The sequence below is a fragment of the Beauveria bassiana genome (genome assembly GCF_000280675.1).
Source record: "Beauveria bassiana ARSEF 2860 unplaced genomic scaffold BBA_S00003, whole genome shotgun sequence".
Classification (NCBI taxonomy): Eukaryota; Fungi; Ascomycota; class Sordariomycetes; order Hypocreales; family Cordycipitaceae; genus Beauveria; species Beauveria bassiana.
This window is the reverse complement of record NW_007930838.1, coordinates 577777-590504: the sequence shown is the minus strand read 5'-3', so window position 1 is coordinate 590504 and position 12728 is coordinate 577777. Positions and strand designations below refer to the sequence as shown.

The window sequence follows — 12728 nt, the reverse complement described above, 5'->3', positions numbered from 1 at the left end:
ACTAAATACCTTAGTTGGAGTTGGAATAATAGCATAACTAGTGGATATGTCTACGTCTTGTGGGTGTGGAGAATCGTGGCGTTCAACCTCCATCATCAAAAGAATCTGTATCCGTTAAAAAAAAAAACTGAATAAGAAAAGAATGAATAAAAAAAAGAAAAGGATAGATTCTAAGCACAGACTTTGCTTCTAGTCACTGCCCCCCTCCCCCCCCCCTCCTACTCGGCTGCTGTAAATAGACACGAATGGCATGTGTCAGGAAATATACCCGGGCATTCATTGGTCAGCCCCATCCCAACGCCCTCCATCCCGGTCCCCCCAGCTTTGGGGGCTCCTGTTGCTCTAACTATCCGGTGCCGTTTCCCGGCAAACTATTGGGTACGACAAGATGCTCGGTTTGAATCAAATTCGACAATAACGATTGTGGCTAGCGAGTGAAAATAACAAAAACCTCCCCTTTCGAAGCCTGCCTGCCCCTACTTCCAAGACGCCGGTACCGAGCAAGCAGCAGCCAGGCCATGACACTACAAGCTCCAAAGCCAGCTGCGCTCGCCAGTACGATAAAAAGTAAACAGAGGGACAAACCAACAAACAGAAACAGGAAAAAATTCAAAAACATCAAGATCCGTGCAGGAATAAAATTAAATCGTCAAAAAAAAAAAAATGGCAGGGTCTCTTCTTTGGGAAGATGAAGCAGTCTAGTCGTCCAAGTAGTGAAAGGATTTTGAAAATGAAAACGCAACCGACAGATTTAACAATCTTGCCTTATTCTCTCTCCACCTTGAGCCTCTTTGGGCCTTTGGTCGGCTTTGCGTTTTGGCGCTTGCGTCGCGTTGCAAAGGGTTTGCGTGTCGCTCCGCTCAGCTGCTGGGCCACCACTTGGTCAATCACTTCGTCCTCGTCAATCACCCGACCAAGCAGGGAGGGGCCCCTGTATGAGATGCCTGGCTCTTCCGCATTTCTGTTTCCCGCCTTCTTCTTGCCCGCCAAGAATCGGCAGCGACGCCGAATCTCCATCTCGTTGATGCCTTCGACATAGAGTTCCTCCTCGAGCCCAAGGTCAACAACTGCCTTGAATTCAATGTCTCCAGGATTGAGGAGCATGTTGCGTGAGCCTCCGAGCTTGTAAAACTCTTCCATAATGAACTTGTATCGACTGCGCTCAACGTTCATCCATGCTTGCATAAGAATGCCTTCCTGGAAGCCTGCAGTTAGCATTCTGTTGCATTCTCCTTTTCTAGTCCATGTTCCACTTACATCCTCTGGCGTCCATTGAATATACCTAGGGCGGCCCCGAGTAAGCTTCATCTGAAGTGTCTCCTTGCATGACTCCTTCTGAAACTCGTTGTAGAAGTCTTCCTGAATGCTGTCCCACATGTCCTGACCCTTCTTCTCGCGGTGTTTCCATCGTGACATGAAGATGCAGCGTTCTTCTTTAGGGCAATTGTCTTTGAGCTGAGGTGCAACAAGATCACCAAAGCAGTTCTGATACTCCAAAATATCGACTGGAGGGGTGCGCGAGGCGCTAGGCCTCTTTGGAGCCGCACGCTTCCTCGGCTTTTTGCCTTCGGAGTTGCTATCGCGTCGCGAGCTAGAATAAGCCTCGTCAGAGTCTGTATCGTCGTGCGACTCAGAATTGTCATCTTCCTTCTTCGCCTCTGGAGTAGTGGGAACCGAGCGCTTCCTCGAAGTTCTCGTCGGAGTGACTATCTCAGACATGGGCGCGTCGCCTGGTGTCTTCACTTCAGACGAAGTCGCTAGTGTATTTTGGCTATCCCCGGACTGCACGGTGCCGCTATGCACCATGGGAGGGCCGTTGCTGCCGAGATGAGGGACGGGCGCAAAGTAGTGAGCAGGCTGGTTCAGGGCCGTCTGGCTCGCATCAGCCAGATTGTAATTGCCGAGAAACGACTCCGGATCTGGAGTGCAACGCTCTTGCATATAGAATTCTGGGGGAATCGCGACGTCGTCGTTAGGGCCGGGTCCTTGATCCATAGCAAAGCTCGTGTTCCAATGCGGGTAAAAGATCTTGCCACTGTTGGGAGGGCTAGGTAGATGGGCGAGCGCGGTGTCGGAGAAGATGGCGTATTGCTTCACAACATGCTGCATTGGCGGTGAGGCCACAGATGAAACCGGGCTAAGAAGCAAGCTGCAGTCGGCCCCCATGTGGAAGGAAGGAGTCTGCGTCAAAGAAAACTTGGGTAAGTAAGAGCTAGACGCTCAATGCCACCTCAAACAGGGCAATCAAGCTGATGCGGAGAAAACGTACTGTAGCGAAAGGGAGGAGTTCGGGAAAAGTGGAAGCACGAGGAGAAGCTCCCGTGGTTGATGAATCCGAAATATCCATTGGATCGGGGTGCCTGGTGCCGGGTTGCAGATGCTCCATACCGGTCGCTTCAATCATGATTGCGGCCAGGTTATGAAGCTGGGGAGTTGAGGCGTGGCGACGCTGTGTAGACAAGCTGGGTCTGCACTGATTCTCCAAGGTCAATTATCTGTGTCACTGACAGACAAGATTGCTGTGCAAGTTTGCAAAGGATATGCGAGCTTTTTTCGAGGACTATCGGCAGATTTTAAACCAGCCGAGCTGTATCGAGCAGACCGTACAGGAAGCCGCCAAAGAGAAGCTGCCCGAGATCGGTAGTGTGGGCGTCAGGCAAGTCTGCCTCCTTATGGGTTTTGTGGCCACCAGTATAGGTCTAAGCAGACCCAGTGGAGTATGGGTAAGGCAGAAGAGAGAGGCAGAAGGAGAGGTGATTGAAGGAAAGAGGTTCACGCGGGATAGAAAACGAGAGGCCCGGCGGCGGTCTTTTGTATGTATAAGCCGCGACAATCTGCCTATTAGTATCGAGGCAAGAATGGGGGCGCGGCGGCCCTGGCTTGGGACGGCCTGCAGTACCCTTGCACATTGAGACCAGGATCTCCAAGTACTCAAGAAAGTCCATGGTACCTCGAGGGTGTCGTGCGAGGACGAGGAGGGGGGAGAAGGGGGTGGGCGTTGACATGGGGGGTGGGCGTGGGCGTGGGCGTGTGCGTGGGAGCATACCTACTTGCAGGTGGACTCGCCAGTCTTGTATCAGTACTGGGCTAATAGGTCAGGCAGTGAGCTGCAAGCACCCATAATGGGGCACCGAAGCCGCCATGGTCCTGCTATCGTGCCGTGCGGCGCGGGCGATGTGTTAGCGCAGAGGCGACGGGGATTGGACTTGTGCGACTGGCGACCGACTGGAGCTGGAGGGGGGCCTGAGGGGCGAGCGAGTGAACAGCGGCGAGCGGCGGCGAGGAGCCAGACAAAAGGCTGACTGTCATGCATGAGCATCAGCGAGCAGAAATACTGCAATAGCCGCTGAGCAACAGACTGGTACCCACCTCCAAGGAGACACCCCAAGGCTGTTCAGGCCACTGAGCAGGCCATATCAATAATAAATATTAAGTCCAAGAGAACAACAGGGGTAATGGTGGTGGTGTCGCGTTAGGACCATGTCTGGCGAGCAGGCCTGTATCAGTATTGCTATTAGCCGTTTTCTGCTCTCTTTCAGGCTTGAAAAGTCGCATTTCAGTGGATAAGCTACTGTTTTGCTCCCCAGGACTTTTGTCCGATTTTTTCTCTTTTTTTTCTTGGCTTTCTCTTGGGGGATGTCGGTGGCACACTGAGCTGGTAATTCAGGCACCAAACGCCAATTTCTCTTGAAACTAGACGGGCTCGAGAAGAAGACTGATTTGTCCTCTTCGATCAAGGCCATCCGACGAACGTTGGACTCGAGTCAGGCGCAACATACGCCGAAACTGTAGCGCGGCCAATCTGGCGGAAAGTGCGGGAAGTGCGGGAGAGGCTTGTAGCTTGGGCTCCCTGAGCAAAGCGCCGCCGGTGCTTGAAAAATGGTTGCCGCGGTTCCTGTGAACGTGCACAAAGCAACAGAATGGCGGGTACGCATTCCAGAAGTATCTTGTCACAATTGTACCTGTTTCCTTCGAGACATAGCGTTTAGAGTGACAAATCGTCTTGCTCCATCTCATTGAGCGGCTAGTGAGTTGGCAGTGGCCGACAAGCGCATTTTGCGGGCGCTACGAGGCTGGTCATTACTGGCTTCGAGCATTTTGCCCCTGCCTTGTCTCTACACAACTCAGCTGGTGATGAAGGGTGATAGGATTGTGAGCCGACCCTGAAAAGTCTGCTTTTGATGTAGCAACTGGATTGAGCCCCTCATGTGCCGTTTTCGCGGCTGCCTTCTTCTAGACTGAGTCTCGGTGGAAGTTTTAATCTTGTCCGTTGCGCACGAGTCTGGTATGGCGTCTACCGCGGGGTTGGTATCTGTGCTGGCTCTTACAGCCTTTTTGGGTAAAAGATTTGGCGCCCGCGCTGCTCCTTGCCTGCATTCTCATTCTGGAGAGTAAGAGAGGCGGACGGGCTGAGAAGAAGGGGCTAGTGGCAGCAGACAGTCGTATCCGTCTTTGTTTGTCGATCAAATGTGGCAGCGGCCTTCAACGAATAGAGTTGCAGGCTGGCCGAGGCAGTCGCTACGCGATATCTAAGGATTGCGCACTGAAATCAACGCAGCCTTGTGCCAGTATCCAGACATTCAGTGGCAGAAAGTGTGTTTTTCGCCTGGCCTGGTGGTGGCATGTACTATTACAGAGAGGTGACGGTTTGGTGGCACCGATATGGCGAGGCTCGGTCGACATTGCATGCATGTAACGTAGAAGCACAGGGCTTTCAGGGACGGATATGACCTAATGCTTGTGCAAAATTAGATACGAACTGACTTGTTGTGTCATCTCGTGATGACTACGGATAGCTTACCAGAGAATAGAGACGGCTGCCAGCCTGGTCATTGGCGCACAAACGCAAGAGCTGCGGTAAGCGAGGCTGTCAAGGAAGCCATGGACCGGCGACGAGGGCTCGGCTAGGGCAGTGCGTGATTAGATGATCGTGAGCTTAGATCGAAAGAACCGCCATGCGGCGGGCGATGGTCGATGGAAATGGTACGGTGCAAGAGGCGTTTGGGGTCAGCTTGTTGACCTGTCAACCTGTGCAAGACTCAAGAGACACCAATGTGGGTGGGATGGGGCGCAAGCAAGCAAGCCAGCAAGGAAGCAAGGCAACCATGCGCCTTTCGCAGCTGCCCACTTTAATAATAATAGCCCACTTGGACCTCGTTGAACCAATATAATATCATCCAAGATCAATAGCAGTATACCTACCTAATAGCAGCCCCCAGGCCTGCTTGGATCAGGGTTTTCCGGGGGTATAATGCCCTGAATCTACTCTTCGGTGGTCCACCGCCTACCTATTACCTTACTCATACGTCGCATGCTGGGGCAGTTCCACCGCCCCAATGTCACCTCTGGTAATAAGCTGGAAAAAAGATACCCTGGGCGTTGACTCATCAATATTTCAACAATGATCGCGGAAGCATATTATATAATCGAAATGTTCTTTGCTGCTGTCCGTCAAGTGTTGCTCCCGGCAGTCTCTGGCCAAGGATCCGAGTACAGCTTCAAGCTTCTCCGCTCACCAGACCCTCGGCCAACTAATAAACGCCAATAAATTGTTCATGTTGTTGTTTTTTCTTTCTTTTTTCTTTCTTTTTTTTTCACCGCACATTTTTCATTGGTCCCACGACGACTGATCTTACCGCGGTTCTCTTATGCCCACTCATGCCGCTGGTCTCGTCGCGGCTTGGTGCGATAGCCGCTGGCTGCATTTGCACTCTCGCTAGTCTGCCTAGTGCTGACCATCTCGCTAGACAGCAGTTCGTTACGATGTACGTATGAATAAGGCAGATATGCCCTTTATTGCATCTGTGCTAGCCGCTTCCCCAGAATTGTGCATCACTACATGCTGCATTTTTGCCTATCTAGGCGACGCTGAAAACATTATTCTACCACCTTGTTAGAGTTTGTCCAATGATAAACATCGGGGTTTCACTTTGTTGCGCTTCAATTGACATATGCCAACATCATCCTTGGCGGGATGCAGGCTGCCGGTACGTTAGACGGGGGTTGTCTGGCCCTGTTGGGGTGGTCCAACCAAAAATTCTTCGTCCACATCTGGTACCTCGTGCATATGCGGCTTCCCGTGCTTCATGATCAAAGAAAGTTCCCAGCTTGTGTTGAAGTCTCGATCTTTGAGAGAGCCAGCTGATAAGCACTCTCATAAGTCCGGGGCCCAACTCTTGCCGTGATTCACCCAACACAAGCCATCATTTCTATGAGTGCTGTCATTTTGAGCCAATCACCACTTGAGGAAGCCTCTCAGCAGCCTCATCTGCCATCTTTGATAAGACCAACTTCGGGGGCCAAGCCTGCTCTAATATCAAACTCGATTGCCTCGGAGCACCTCAAGCCTCGCCGCTTTCGAGATCGATTTTGCCCCCATCAAGTTGTATTATCGGCCGTGTCAGCCCTACAAACTCACCACAATCGGCCCCCTCGCAGCACTTCTGCTACATCTAGGAACCAGTGCAGAGTCAGGCTATCGGTATCCATCCTTTCTACAGTGCCAAGACCGAGCTTACCCACGTATTACTTGAGATTGTCTTTCCCTCATGCATTATTGCCAACCCTCAGCGTAAAAGAAAATCCATCTAGATGCAGATAGGAGCTCTAATGGGGGATCATGGTCAGGTTTATGTCTTGTTTTGTGAACCATAGATACGAACGTCGTCATCTGTAGCAAGTATGCGAAACTCACGCGACACTGCTAGATTGTCGCTGCAGGGAAGCATTGATAAGTTGTTAGTCCCGGGGATTCTACAGGTCAGTTGCACCCGAATCTTGGCTGCTGGTCTACCCAAAGAAAGTGATGGCGAGCAACACAAGACGAAGGCAAGGCTGGTGCCTCGCCTGAGATTCTAACCGTAGCCGCTTTTACGCAGAAATGTCAAGAGCTTGACTGGCCACGCTACTGCGCAATCATTTTTTTTTTTTCCTTTTTTGGCACGTCTCTGTCCGGAAGAGATTTGCTGTCCTTCCACCAGCCCTAGACGGATAAATCACGTCAACACAGTGACGCCAAAACTTTCAACCGCTCCTTGGGAATGGGTTTCTCTGGTTATAACATCTCCCATAGGCTCTTCAGTATCCACCACAACGCTTCTGCAACTCAAAGTGCCCTACCAGTAAGGCGCCAAAGAAATCGAACGGTGATGGGTGGAAGGCGTGGTGGCTTCGGCGGAATGCAAGCACACGCGCACGTCACGCCCCGCTGTGCTCCGTCTGCCCCTCATCTCTCAACGAGCTCCCGTATTGCCAAAAGTCTGGGCCCTCAAATCTCAACGAGCTTCGGTAAATAGTGCTCAGAATTTTTCTTGACCTCCAAGCTTCACCCCTCTCCCACCGAAAGGACAAAGAGAGAAACGGGGGGGAGCAGCGACAGGACACTACTGGGTCAACTCGCGTAGTCGACCACTTAGAGTGCAGAATACGGCTCCACCGCACTAATTTAGCTTACCAGATTGCCGGGACGCGCTAGTAAGGATTATAGTGGATCTCGATGTGATACACGCCCCCTCCCACTGGTCCGCTCCACCGCTGCATACTGACTGACTGGTACGGATTACGCTCTGCGTTTTCCTCCATCCCCCTCTTCTTTCCATCCCAGCCCTCGAAGTCCCCTCTCCGCCCCCCCTTACTGGTTTGGCTGTCATTTTCTCACGCGCTCTCTCTCTTTCATCCCAGTACTCTCCCCGGTTCCTCGCCCCCCCCCCCCCCCTCCTCCTGCTGCCCTGTACTCCTCTCGCGCACGTCTTTCCGACGACATTACGGATACCTTGCTGGAGGCTACTGGTAGAGTTGATTTCTCCCCCTCTTCAGTTGCGCCAATGGAAAGTCCGTGTCAGATGCCTGCCAGAGACAATCTGGGCTCTGCATGTTCGTTGCACGCGCGCGTTTACAGCCTTTTCTTGATTCGCTTTGCTTGTCAAGACTTCCTCTACGAATATTGTGAGCGATTTATTTTATTCCAATTTACTCTGTGCTGTCTAGATCGTGATGCAATGCCAACGCAGTCGACATGTTGTCAGCTGTGCGTGGCTTTTAAGCAGGGCCCTATGCAAATACTGCGCCCGTCGAGCGACCCGCGAGAGACAAAGCCATCTATCATGACCGGCATCTTTCATGCCTGTGTAACCTTTTCTTTCCCACGGTCAGTCTATCCAACGCAGATCGCTGATGCTCACTGTGGCTTGCTGCATTCCGGCTTCTCATCCCGCTTCCGGTCCGCCACATTGCCTTCGATCCCGCGCCACAGACACCTCTTTTGTGCTTGTAGCCTCTTGCTTCGATTTCCTAGCTGAAAAGGTTACAATATCGGAAATGTAATACGGAGCAGGAACAATCTTGTTATCTAGGGCTTACCGCGTTAGAAACAGCAAACGCGCGAACCCGGGAGATGGCCAGATCCTTCCAGGACCAGCCACGAGCCCCTTGCACTGACATGGTATTTACTCCTTAGACTGTCTGCCTATTTTCTTCATCCTCATGGCCGACCAACTGAGCGCTCTTCCCAAGGCGGTCTGACCAAAACGGTGGAGCTACTACTACCATGTGCCGTTGATGATGTTTTTCCTGCACAGTTCCGCTTCTTCCAGACAAGCGGGCGACAAAGTGTCGGCAATTGCTTCCTGTGGACATGCATCTCATCGAACCATGATTTGAAATCTTTCACCGTGTTTTGTTGGCCCATTTACTCGTCGAGGTCGAGTTGCATTGGTTCTTTTCACATCTTAAGCGCCCGGCTCACGGCGTATTCGCCGCGGCGCACCTGGACCAAGGTGATGTTGCATCACGCCCCCCCTTGTCAACGCAGCCGCCCAGCACAGATGCACTGCAGATCAGAAAAGAGTTCTTCCTCTCTCGGCTCCTTGAACTACTTTACCGCACGCGCGAAATCGTGCGAGCGAGCTTGACCCAAGACAGTCGCGCTACCGCCGGCTCGAGCTTCAGTCAGAGTGGTATTGCGATGTACGCGTACATGCGCTCGTCAACTAGAAGCGCTTAGAACCGCATCTCGCTAGGAAGGTTCCTTTCACGCTGCTTATACGTATAGTGTGGCGAGCGAGCTCTCACCAACCTCCGTTGGTATCCACGGGGGAGCCTGATTCCTCCCTTGTTGGCCTGTCTAGGTGGCGCTCTTTCAGGCCCCTCCCCAAGGAATCTCGGTTGTATGCAAGATTCGCCTTCAAAAGTCGTGACGCGGGCGAGAAAAAGCTTGCTAGCCAACTAACCTCGATGCGTGGGCTCGTACCGTGGCCCCCGTCGTAGCCGCCCACAAGGCGTGATCACTGATCACTGCCAGCAGAGACACTTGGATCGTATGCCCCAGTCTTGAGGGGAGCATGGTTTGCACGCCACGATATCTCGGTATCCTCTCTACGGATTACTGGTACGAATACAGTAGGCTACGGGCACACATCTCCGCAGTTGTGCCTCGACAGAGTCGGGAGCTGCACTCGGGACGCTGCTATTGCCCGAGTCAAGAGCTACGTTCTGACCTGTGCACGGCTTTTCGGACAAGAATCCTTCGGCTTAGCGGGTTACCTGATTCACTAGGTTTTGCTGTAATTTCAAGCACATGCGCCACTTAGGGAAGAGGGGGACAAAAGTGCATCTCCCCGCTCTCGAAACGACGAGCTACTCCGTAGACTCATCCATTTGCGTTGAATGACGGACCGAATACCAAATCGGGGTCTACCTCATGATTGTTTACGCCGTGATCACGCTGTCATGCTATCTCAAGCCCCCTGAAATCCATGGCGTTCTGGTAGTTGCTGTGGCTTTCGCCCTCAATCAAGCGCAGGCACACTCTTCCTTGTCGTCCAGCCCCATTCGTAGCCAAGCAAGAGGCGCTCGACTAGGATGAATAAGATCATCGTAAATAGCAGAGGGGTTTATCAGGATATTCCGGCCGGCTTGTGGCGAGTCACAGGATGGTGTCGGCTCTTCCTGGTACTACTGGGTCTGCCACCCGCACCTTCCGCATTCTGTGAGTATTATCATTGTGGATTGGAAATTAAAACCCTAGGCTATGGACACTGAGCAAGTCAGGAGACATTCGGCTGCTCCTTGGCAAAATCTCGCGACGAAGCTCAGGACCGCAGCTGGTCGCCAACAGCTCATCAGCTCATTGAAATCTAAGGCTTTTCAAAGCGACGAGTACACTCCATCTGGTGCTACTGTGGCTGTCAGTTATCAGGTCCGTGAGAGGAACAATTACCGAAGCGATCTCTTTCCACTAGACGGCGAGCCTCTTCGCCCCCTCGCAGTTGCGGGTACAAGTCCACACACAACACCTGCAGGACTGCCGGCAGAGGCAGGAGGTGTGGCCCAGGAAGAGGCTTTTTTTTGTTTCTCTCTTGTAAATGGTTGTATGAGCGAATTAGACAACAGGGGTCCGTCTCTTTCCCCTCCCAGCATCCGTGATGGAACGACGGCTGGTGTTGGTTGCACGAAGGGAGGGGAGGGGGAAGCCACAAAACCTTGACAGCGTTGCTGCACACGCCCCCTTTCACCCCTTCCCGGCGGTCCCAAAGTTCCTTGAACAAGGTCGAAATGTAACGATGATGGCTCGACGGGGAGGTTACCTTGGGCCATACCCATTGGACGGACAACCTTGCCCACACCCTGCCTGCCAGGGCCTGCCCGCCCAGCGATGGGACTACGGATAGGTTTTCCTGTCTCAGCAAAGTGCGGAACATGAGCAAGAGAAGTTGTCTTGTCTGTGTGACCCGAAAATAGACACTCTGTCCCTATTACGTGGTCCCTTGCCAGGGGGGGCGGCTTGCGGCCGGGCAGACAGCTGGGGGTGCTTCAGGAATGGATCCAATGATCTCACGATGCGGTATGAGAATGGGACAAAAAGAGGTCTCTGTTGGGCTTGAACATAGTTCATTGCACTGCCGAAATGTGAAACGGGCGAGGTTGAGGACAAGGCAGACGTCGTCTCTGTGAGTGCTATAATGGGTAATGCGGCCGCTTTGCGAGACCGCCTGTGACCCACGATGTGGCCGGCCGAGCACCGATGATTTGCGCTGGGGCGGTCCAGATAACTTTGCCTTTTGGCAAACCATTATTAATATTGCATCATCGAGTGTAAGGCAGACTTTTTTTTAATATCCAATTCGTGTGTACAGAATCTGGACAGAGGTCACTCGGCTCTCTTTTTGCGCACTGCAGAGCGTTGGAGCCGTCTTGACGTTGCACAAGGGCCGCAGAAAAGGGAAACTCTCGGAGCCAGAAAATGAGTCCAGCCAGGAAGAAGCGTCGATCAATCATGTCTTGACTTGTAGGTATCAGAGACATGTTGCTGTATGAGCACCCACGCTTGCAGTTAGACGGCCCGAGTCAATACCGAGTGTATTCCAAATATACAGAAGCCTATATCACTCCAGTGTCATACTTTACACGCCCTTTAACACCGAACCTTGCCTCTCCAAACTACGAACACTCTGGGTCTTGAGCCCAAAGATTGCCCAGGCCGGGCCGCTAAGCTTGCTCCGCCTTCTCGAAGGCGGCCAGGCAGCCGGCAGGACAACAATACCAAAGCCAGATTTTAAAGAGGAAAAAAAGGGGGGGAGGGAGAGAAGAGCTCGCGGAAACCTGCACCTGCTCTTTTGCCAGCCTGGCACGCAGTCTTTTTGTGTAACTCTGTTTGACTACCGCCGCCTCTCAGAACCTTCTCCGCATTCCCCTTCGGTATGGTTCGCCCGTTTAGCCATTTACAAGGCAGAACAATGTATAATGACATGATTTGTGTATCTATTCTGGCCCCTTTAAAAACGGGTGTAGTCTCCCATAACTACAACCATGGAGAAGAAAGGTTACACGGTTTTGTCCCAGTCTAGATGCCCGTTTTCTTTTGCGGTAACCCTGTGACCTTGAGACTCTGCGGGCGACCCCCGGCCGAGGGCGGATCCGGGGGGGGGGGGCTTGCTTTCAGTCTTCAGACAGGTAAAATGAGCCCAGCAGCACTCGCATAAGATTCTTTGGGGTCTCAAGTTAATAGACAATGAGCCTAAACATGTAGACGAGAGACAAAAGTTGAAGTATTTAAAATAAAGCGGTCTGTACCAAAAGTATCGTGGCTGGCGATGCGTTGTTCTTTTGCGCCTTTGCCGTCGAGTGGCTTCTTGTGCGACAATACGACTCGACAGAAGCTGGCGTGGTTGGCCAGCGCCTTGACCTCTACTATTATCGAGGATCCAGAGTCTGTTTCGAAGCAAAATATACATGTTCTACTAGTCTAGCGTGATTGATTTCTTTAGCATAAATAAACGCAAGAGTGTGTGTACTTTGGCTCTGTGCCTTTCAGAGGCGCACCAAGGTCAAAGAGCATGAAGAGCAAGCGCATGTTGTCTTGCATAGAGGCCCTTGACATCTACTTTCAACCGCGATTCCCATGTTCTACTTTCTGCTTCATAGCATCTCTCGTATTGCCGCTGTCATGCTAAATTTACAAAACTTTTGACAGCTTGTATCTCCTTATTTACACACGTCTTCGATTGTGTAACTTGGCCTTTTTGGCGGTGTGACTTGCTTTGTGCAACAACAACAAACCTTTTTTTTTTTTCTTTTTTTTTTTTACCCTTCACTTTGTCAGTCCCGAGTCCCTTTCTCAGGTCGCGCAAAAGCTACTCAGCTCTGTTTTTCCAAACACGGTTGCACAACGTTTGGCTTTTTTTAAAAAACTTACCAGACAACGGCACGTTAAAAAAGGGAGGGTGTGTGGT

At 51.9% G+C, this 12728-nt stretch overlaps 1 protein-coding gene across 1 annotated transcript; it reads right to left on the bottom strand.

Annotated features, from left to right (window-relative positions):
• Positions 1–765: 765 nt before the first annotated feature.
• BBA_01415 (uncharacterized protein) lies at positions 766–2404 on the bottom strand (the record flags this gene model as incomplete). Its single annotated transcript, XM_008596512.1, has 3 exons — positions 766–1197; positions 1258–2196; positions 2270–2404. 3 exons carry the CDS (start codon positions 2402–2404, stop codon positions 766–768), a joined length of 1506 nt encoding a protein of 501 aa, XP_008594734.1.
• Positions 2405–12728: the final 10324 nt, after the last annotated feature.